General features: G+C 50.5%; 1 protein-coding gene across 4 annotated transcripts in view; it reads right to left on the bottom strand.

Moving 5' to 3' along the window:
* Positions 1 to 999: 999 nt before the first annotated feature.
* Positions 1,000 to 9,054, bottom strand: part of plekhg2 (pleckstrin homology domain containing, family G (with RhoGef domain) member 2) — an 82,245-nt gene continuing 74,190 nt past the window's right edge. For 3 of the 4 annotated variants that reach the window (XM_024277296.2, XM_024277299.2, XM_024277301.2), the window contains 5 exons: positions 8,651 to 8,782; positions 7,039 to 8,572; positions 6,614 to 6,968; positions 5,422 to 6,012; positions 1,000 to 3,421 (listed from right to left, as the gene is read on the bottom strand). In XM_024277296.2, coding sequence (XP_024133064.1) covers positions 1,678 to 3,421; positions 5,422 to 6,012; positions 6,614 to 6,968; positions 7,039 to 8,572; positions 8,651 to 8,782 — 4,356 coding nt within the window. In that variant the 3' untranslated portion in view covers positions 1,000 to 1,677. The remainder of the gene's footprint in view (positions 3,422 to 5,421; positions 6,013 to 6,613; positions 6,969 to 7,038; positions 8,573 to 8,650; positions 8,783 to 9,054) is intronic. The other variant, XM_024277300.2, reaches the window with a different exon arrangement.

Below are 9,054 nucleotides of genomic sequence, written 5' to 3'. Positions count from 1 at the left end.
GGTTTAAGGTGATCACCACAACACTACTTTGAGAAGGGGAGGGGGGCATTGCAGCAGAAGCTCAAAGTTCCAGGGATTCTAGTGTTAACTACCCAAAAAACAAAACAAAAAAAATCACCGAAAAAGGGTTTTTTTTCTGCTGTTTTTGCCTTGTTACGGAGCCCCTAAAGACACTTTGAACCATAAAAAATGACAAGAGGTACATAGACAGTTCTGCAGAATTTTTTTCTTAACTTCAATTTTTAGAAAAAAACAACCAGTGTGCAAGTGCGCACCAAATAGTGACAGAAAAAAAAGTTTTTCTGAAAATCGGTAAAACAAAATTCTAAAAAAATACTAACTGGTGCACAACAGTCAGTGACTAGATTTTTTTTTAATCAATTTTTAGGAGAAAACCCTTTCTTTCCACTTTTTTCCTTTTGAGGCTCCGTACCTTGGGAAGTAATACATACAATCAATATTTTTAAAAACATGTTTTCTCAATGTTCCCCAGATTGGTTGAGCAGGCAGTTAAAAGGTCAACTAAAAATTAACCCAAATAGCCTCAGTAGATGCCAAATTACCCAAAAAGCTAGCATGTTGCTCAAATACTAGCTTAATTCCCAATTAGCCCACACAACCTCAGTAGATGCTAAATTATTATAATAAATTAGCATGTTGCTAAAATATTTTCTGACTGTAATTTTCACAGTTCTCAGAGTCAGTGAACACACCGGGACTGAAGTTACCACCCTCATCCATTTTGATTGGTCCTTCGTGTTAGCCCCGCCCCAACGCGCCACTATGGGACCAAAAGTTTTGAAACTGAAATTTTCAGATTTGAAAGCAAAATTAAAAAAAGAGTTTTGGCCAAACACCAACATTTTTTTATTTGTTTTATTTGTGTTTAAATCATTTCGGCCCCATTTTAGCTCCATAAGCAGCCTGAAAAGAGCCCCCCCATCCGGAACGTGGAGGGGCAGCGAGTGAGGACGCGGGAGACGAGGAGTCTGACTTCTCTTTTTTATTTCTTTATGGAGCTAACGGAGTTGATCAAGGTTTCTTCTTCCATCGAGTTCTCTGAGTTTGGTACCAGCACCTGCAGAAACTTCTGTCTTTGACACACCGGGAACAAAAGAAAATCATTTTTTTGTTGTAGAGGAAAGCGTTTGTGAAGAACATTAAAAGATTTCTCCGTACATGAGAAACGGCGTGAGCTTTGTCTGGAGAGAGGACTCTCCGGACGCGTTGTTTCACATAAACACATTCAGAGCATCAGGACGCTGTGCAAAAACACCAACCGGACTCTAAGTGCCACAAAATCACTTCATAAATAATCAATAAAATAAAAGGAGGATTATTAAAGAGCTCAGTTTGGACACATGACTTCCAACATCAATAACGGAGCGTAAATACAAACAGCTGTTCTTTCCTGGACCTTCAGCGGGTCGACCAGGAAGAACTTTTCTGCAGAGTTCTGTCTTCAGAACTGGATCCGATCACATCCAGATGTTTATATTTTTCTAAAAACATCACATTTTTTCATCGTTTTCTGTTTTTACAACATCTGCATGGATTTAAAGGGACATAAAGTAGAACCCTTGTGGGTTTTCTATTTCAAACGTCTCCAGAACCTTCATGGATCGGAACCAGCAGCTGTTCAGCTCTGGATGTGCTGGACTTGAGGTCCGTTCAGTTCTAGCTCTGAGCCCCCGGCAGGAGTCCGTTGATGCTGACCCTCCTCCTGGACTGTCCCGGCGCCGGCCCTCCAGAACCGGCCCCGCCCTGCAGGGTCTGGGTCAGGCTGACCTGGGCGGAGCTGTAGGAAGTGATCCGCCCACTGCCGGCGATCTGGAGGTTGACTGTGGTGGCGTAGCTGGCCTTCTGTTTGGCAGCAGAGGGAGGAGTCACGGGGGGCGCCCTGGCGGGACTGCAGGGGGTCATGTGGACCTGAGGCTCCGGGGGGGGCCGGGCGACATACGCGCAGATCAGCTGACTGCGACAGCTTCCCTCCTCCAGCTCCGGCTCTCCCCATTGGCTGTCTGACGGGGCTGGAGAGGCGGGGCTTTGCTGGCGCTCCGCCCCGACGTATTTGCAGTAAAGCTCCTGAACATCCGGCCACGGGACGCTGGTGAAGTGCTGGCCGCCGTGGACGCCCCTCTGGGGGGGGAACCTGCTGGGCGACTGAAGGCCAGAGGGGGAGCTGCTGCGGGACGACCACTCGCTCATCGGGCTCAGCGCCTCCTGCTGGTCGAAGGACGCCCTGCTGCTCCCGGTAACGCTGTAGGACCGTCTGCCGCCGTCCGCCCACGAGCGCCCCGGCCCGCCGGAGGGACAGGGGGGTCTGTCGGCGAGGGTGGAGGAGAAGGATCTGCAAAGGAGCGGCGCCGCAGGAGGACAGGACCCGGAAAGGGAGGAACTCATCTGGACGAACGGCGGGAACGGAGATCCGTCTGAGGAGAAGGAGGGGGAGGTGATCCGGGGATTCCTCGGCGTTGGCGCCGCCACGTTATTGGTCCAAACGGAAACTCCAATGGGAGGGGGGGAGAGAATCCGGGGACTCCCCAGAGCTGAGGTTGCTGAGGAGGAGCCGGTCCCAAACAGCTCCAAAGTCAGACCTGAAGGATGATGGGAACCTGGACCCAAACCTCTGGCGCCGCGGGGGTGGGGGGGCTTGTTTGACAGTGGGGAGGAGAAATCGTGCTGAGGGGGCGGCGAGCAGAGGCGGCGGAACGAAACAGGACAAGGCGAAGGCGACGGAGACTGAACCCGGGAGCTCGGCTCCGACGCAGAAAACGGTCGAGCCACGCGGTTGAAGGACGGCGAGGGGGGGGCAGCGGCGCCCAACGCGCCATTGGAAAGGGACGCCTTCGGGGAGTAGAATCCAACCATGTTGTTGTTGTTGTTGTTGTTTGAGGAAGTGGGCCGGGAGTGGAGGAAGGAGGGGCGAGGGGAGGAGCTGCAGAGACGCTGGTGGGACGCCAGGGTGGGGGAAGGGGCGGAGCCTGATGAATGATGCTGCATTTCCTCTAACGGGGTGAACCCGGGGGTGCCGGTTCCTCGCTGGGAGGCAGGGAGGTTGGGGGACGGGGACCGGAGGCGCAGGAGAGGGGTGGAGGAGGGGCTTGGAGTGATGGGCGGGGCTTCCTGCTGAGAGGAGCCGGACTTTGCCATGCTCTGGCTGATGGACTGACTGATGCAGGAGGCAGCTAACGACCGGGTGAAGGCGGAGACGGGGGAGGACGGCGTGGGAGACGGTAAGGCGCCGGACGAGGAAGACCGTCCGGAGGAGTAGGAAGGAGGAGGGGATCGGAGAGAGGAGCAGGGAGGAGCTTTCAGAGGAGAGGAGGACTTGAAAGCCGAAGGGTTCGGAGATGCAGCACCTCCTGGACACGTTTGGGAACAGAAGGCGGCAGTAGGAGGAGTCCTGGCGGAGATTGTTCTGGAAAAGAAACAAAAATTCCCATGAAACATCTGGAAGGATTGTTGAAACCACTGCGGCTGCAGCTCAGACCTTCACGCCCTGAGGCGTGGCCTGTTCAGTGTCTCCAAATCAACTCTACGTCGGAAACCGTATCAGGAACATTCAGAGATTTCCCGGCCAGTTTTATCTCAGATTTTTGTCATTCCTGAGAATAAAATCTTAGACTCTGTCTGGAAGGAATGAGGTGACGGAGAGTTCTCTGGGAAGGATCGGGATCATCCGTCTGCATTTTCATAGCTTTGCTCTCAGACTGAATTCTGCCGTGTCAGAGGAGGAGAAAGCGTTTGATTTCATTTAAAAACTGGCCAGACTGGACAGATCTGTTCTGAGTATTTCTTTCAGTCCTTCTGAGGAACTGAAGAACCGATGAAGATTCTGGAGAAAATATGAGAAAAATGCCTGAAGATGAAAATGAAATCTGGAATGTGAAGGTTTTCTTCTGGGTCAACAGAAGTGAAAACAGAATCAACCACCAAAGACTGTTTACTGACAGATGATTCTCTGAAGAGATGATAGATTAGTGAAAACAACAATGAACCCTCATGAACTCAGATTACTCAGCAGTAAGCAGAGTTTTAACTGTCGTTTCACCAGGCATCGGCTGAAAAAATGGATTTGAATTGATTTAAGCTTAATAGATCAATAATTAATTCACAAAGGAAATAAATCGATTTAGCACATTAAGCTAAAGTGAACTAGCTTAATGCTAACGTTCAATAGAATTTCCCATAGGACGGCTAATGCTAACGTACGGTTGACCAAAAAAATACATTCTGACTAAATAAACGTCTGTATTTACTCACAGGCAGTAATTTTCCAAACTCTTTTAAGAAAATAACTTTTAAAGTAACTATTTGAGGTCCAAAACTTGGCTTTTTCCCTCATATTGTCTTCTTCTTGAATAAGATTTACTTCTATAGCGCGATCGCCACCTAGTGGCCAAACTGAAACGTCCTCCAGGACAAGCAGAACAATGTTTAAATGTTAATGATCTGAACATTTTTGTTAGAACTTGTGCCAATGTGTATATGTAAACTTAAAATTGAATTGAATTGAAGAATCAAAAGAATCTGAAAAAATCGGAATCGAATCGATTCTGGAAATGATAACTGATACCCAGCCCTAGTTTCACCGTTACACACAATCAGGCTGACTGGTTTAAACAGACGTCATGCTCAGATGGAATCGAAACACAGACAGCATGGGATGATGATGATGAAGACGAGCGGGAGTCTGAAGGTCTGAGGAAGACTGGACGGTCAGAGGTCGCTCCACATGACCAGACTTTGTCCACACTAACACACATTCACCTCATATAAAAAGTCGAAATGTAAAAAGTCTTTGAATAAAAAGTTTCAGAGCTTCCGTGTTCAAAACTCTCTCTTTCACCCGTTGATCAATAAATTTATGTAACTGTTTTTGGCCTCAAAAGGCGGAGCCATTGAAAGGAAAACCTGTTTAACCATTTAGGGACTCGTGGCGTGTGGATGGCGTCTGTCTTCATTCACGGAGGAGCTAACTGTTTAAATATTGATCAGCAGTTGTGGTTTGTGCCCGGACAATTTAATTGCCAGTTATTTAAGTAATAAACTGACCAATCAGATGCCTCAGTAAAAGCATGTGGTGCCTGCTGCCCCGCCTCCAACGTTTGGTTGATTGGAAGGGGTGTGGCTTTCCAACAAGCTCACTCCTGATTGGTGACAGTAGCTACTCTAAAAACATGACTTGGACCAATGACTGTCGGCGGGTTTCAATATGGCGGTTCCAGAACCAGGAAGTGGCGGTGATGGCTTTGGTTGATTTCGCGAGAGCCGCAGGGAGGTAAGGAGTTTTTTACAGCTGGTGTCAACGCCTCGTTTTGTCCAGGATTTTTACGGTCTATGAATCCGACGATGTTTCCCTGAAGACCACAGCTGCTGGTCTGTGTTTGTGATATCTACGTGGAGGTGTTTCTGTACCTGTGGTCACAGACGGCGGCGGCGTTCCAGCGGTCGGATGAGGCCCGTCGGCTCAGAGTGGCTGGCAGGTCGGTCGGCCTCTGGCTGGTGAACGTTGGGAGGCAGTCCACAGCCGGGGGGCGGGGCTGGATGGACTCTGACGTCGGAGCGACGGTCCATGGACTCGGTGCCTCATCAGGATCCTGGACGGTCTCTTGAAGACAGTGTGGCTGTGAGGGGTCAGAGGTCACAGGTGAAGGTGGACTCAGGGGAGACGGATGAACTTTGTCTCCTTCCTGGCTTTCCGATTGGCCGTTTGCTCCAGCCGGTCTCAGCTGAGCGTATGGTGGCTGTAGATTCTGAGCAGACGTCACCATCTCTGGACCTCCTGAAGGACCTTCTTCAGCGCTGTGTTCGGTGTCATCTGGTACCTTTTGGACCCATTGGACGGCTGCTAAATCCACCTTTAAGTTCTCACTGTCCCCGTCCTTCGTAGGGGGATGTGGCGTGCTGCCAGCAGATGAGCTTGAGTTTGCTTGTTGGGTCGAGATGTTTTCAGAAGTCAAGTTCTGTTTGATTGGATCAACCGACAGTCCTTCATCGTTCTCCAACCTGAAAACAGAGAAGAATCCAGAGGTCAGACTTTGGACATCATGAGGATTGCTTGAGAGTCTAAGTTTTTCTTCTTTCTGTCCCCTTTTCACTTTTTCCTTTTCTATCATGCTTGAGCTTACAACTCAAGTTTATGTTGTATGTTATGAGTCTTGATAATGGCTAAATCATAAACCACATCTTTAAGGGAAGTTGGGTTGGAGTCCATCGGTTCTTCAGTAACCAGATCCAGTACCCAGAAACTGCCGTCTACCTTCTCCTTCTTCCTGTTCAGGTTTTTGAGGTTCTAGACCAGGGGTAGGGAACCCTGGTCCTCGAGAGCCACCTTCCTGCATGTTATCCAGTATACCAGGTAATCAGTCGTGAGTAGGGACTGGTTCAGGTGTGTCCAGCCAATAAGAACATGCCAGAGCAGGGCATGTTGGAAAATATCCAGGAAGGCGGCTCTCGAGGACCAGGGTTCCCTACCCCTGTTCTAGACCTTTCATGAACCCTTCAAGCCTCTATAGTCTCAAGCTTCGCTGTGGCTGAACTTTCTCTTCTTAAGGAAGTCAAAGATGGTTCAGATTGCATAACTTGAGCTGAAACCGGCTGAACTTACCCTTCGTCTTTCTGAGCTGCAGCTGCAGAAGAATCTCTGACCTCTGGGCTTCTGAGATCCGGTCTCACAGGAGAAGTTCTGGTAGAGGAAGTGGATCCCTGATCTCCAGGTGGATCTCTGGACTGACTTGTGGATTCAGCCTGTGTAGAAGTGAGTGACCGGTGGCTCATTGGAGGAGATGAGGGTTCTCTGGTCACGGTGGAAGTCTGGCTGTCTTCAGCTGGACTGCAGCTCAGTCCACAGTCTGGATCTTTGGTCCCGGGACAGAGGAACCTCCTGGGTCTGCAGAGGCGAACGCCGTTTGTCCGACGGGGAGAGGTGGGTGTTGGGAGGGTGACAGGTGGAGGCTGGAGGGCTGAGAGAAGAAGGAAAATAATGACTTGATTTGTTCATGGAACTGGAGTTCTTCAGGGTTCTACACTCACCGTCTGTCTGGCTCCATGCTGGTTCCATCTTCTGCTGATGAACTTCTGGGTTCTGCTGGACCACTGGTTGGGTTTGGTCCTGAGTGTCGGTCCCACTTTGATCTGTTGGCTTTGGTGAGATCTCCTCATGATCTACTTTGCTTTCAGAGACAGTACAAATTCCATGTGTTGAGTTGGACCGGTCCGTGCCCAAAGGCACGGTTTGTGTCTGTCTTTTGCTTTGGTCCTGGAGAGGCGGTCCCGACAGCCTTGCTGAGCCCCAGGACTGGTGTTGCGCCGTGCTGGCCCGTTTCTGATGCAGCGGCACCTTCATGGTGCTGGCTTTGGCACTGTACATCCGGGCCAGAGTATGGACCTTGTTCAAGATCCGCTCAGAGTTCTCGATAAGGACCGGGTCTGCCACCGGGTTGACCTCGAACAGCCCGATTCCAGCCACGTCTGACGCCATGCCTTCAAACAAGGCTCTGTTTGCCGTGACGATCCGGGAATGGCGGGACCACCGGCCCACTTTCACCCGGCTGGACGGAGCCTCTCGGCTGTCACTGGTACCAGCCTGCTCTCTGGTTCTGGTTCTTGCAGACTGGGCTTTCAGGTCGTTGTTTTGACATGACGCCATAAGAGAAGGTTCAGTCTGGTTTTGGTTCGGTTCTGCTTGACTGGACTCATGATCAAGATGGTTCTGTCCTTGGTCCTGGTTCTGCTCAGGAACACTCGGACTCTCCTCCTCCTCTGACTGGAGGGTTTTCTCCCCTTCGCCCCGTTTCTCAGTACATCTGTCGAACCCACTTTGGTCCTGAATCTCTGTCTCCTCTCTCGTCGGCTGGTTCTGATCTGGTTGGGACTGGATCTCCTCTCCTCGAGTTTCATCACAGACCTCCGGTTCTGGTGGATCCTCAGAGACGTCTGGTTTTTCCACCTCTTCGTTACTCTCCGCGTGCGGTGGGAGCTTGGGCGCTCTGCTCTCCGGCTCCCCCTGCTGTCCAGCCGTGGTAAAGCGGGACACGGACTCCTTCACCAAGCCAGACGGGATTTGGGAGAAACTGTTTCTCCTCCTGCCGACTCCTTCTTTCACCTCCTCTTCTTCTTCCTCGTCCTCCTCGTCTGCCTCGGCAGCAGCCTCGTAGTAATTCCTGATCTTCTCAATGATCCTCTTGTCCTTCTTGGAGCCTCTTTGAGGTGGGAGTCCTGTCTCCATGGGGGGCTGCAGGAGCTCTTGACTCTGGGGGGTGGAGGCGTCGACATTCCCTTCATCTGAAACACTCGTCTGAGTTTTTGTGTCAATGAGAGGATGAAGATTTGCCGTTGTGGGTGAGTCACTTCCCTCCTCTCCTTCTGTCGGCCTGCTTGTTTCCTGAGCGGATAAATCGGAATTTTCTTGGACTTCTCCAGCGTCTGTCTCGTCTCCCGTGGGTCGGTTTTCCGTCTCCATCTGCTGCTGCAACGGATCGAGTCCTGGTTCCGGGCAGAAGGCAACAGGCGGCAGCGGACAGGTGAAGTTGGTCTGATCCGACTGTGGCTCCGCCTCCTCTGGCTTCTGGAAAAGACATTAGCAGTATTTCTTCAAGGTGACTCTAAACTGAAGCAGGAGACATGTGAACAGGTGTATGCCCACCGCTGAGCTGCAGGGGATGGCGTCCAGGCCCTCCCTGGCTCGGCTCTGGTTGATGAACTCCAGGATCTCCTCCGTGATGGACAGAGTGGGCGGAGGACTGAGGGGGCGGAACTCCTCCTCATCGTCCTTCTCCTTTCAACAAAGAAAACATCATTTCATTTTAAACAGTTTTTAGATAAAAGCTGTGAATTTACATTCTCCACCCACTTTATTAGACACACCTGCTCGTTAGCACATTTCTAATCAGCCAATCACACGGCAGCAACTGAATACCTGTAGTCATGCAGACATGATCCAGACAACCTGCTGCAGTCATTCCAAAGACTCTCAGACACCATTAACTGTTAATTTTAGGGTCGGGAATCGATTCAAAAGATAAACGAATTCATCGGAAATCTGGAAAA

This window comes from Oryzias melastigma, linkage group LG13, assembly GCF_002922805.2.
Source record: "Oryzias melastigma strain HK-1 linkage group LG13, ASM292280v2, whole genome shotgun sequence".
Lineage (NCBI taxonomy): Eukaryota > Metazoa > Chordata > Actinopteri > Beloniformes > Adrianichthyidae > Oryzias > Oryzias melastigma.
This window is presented reverse-complemented; position numbering and strand designations above follow the sequence as displayed.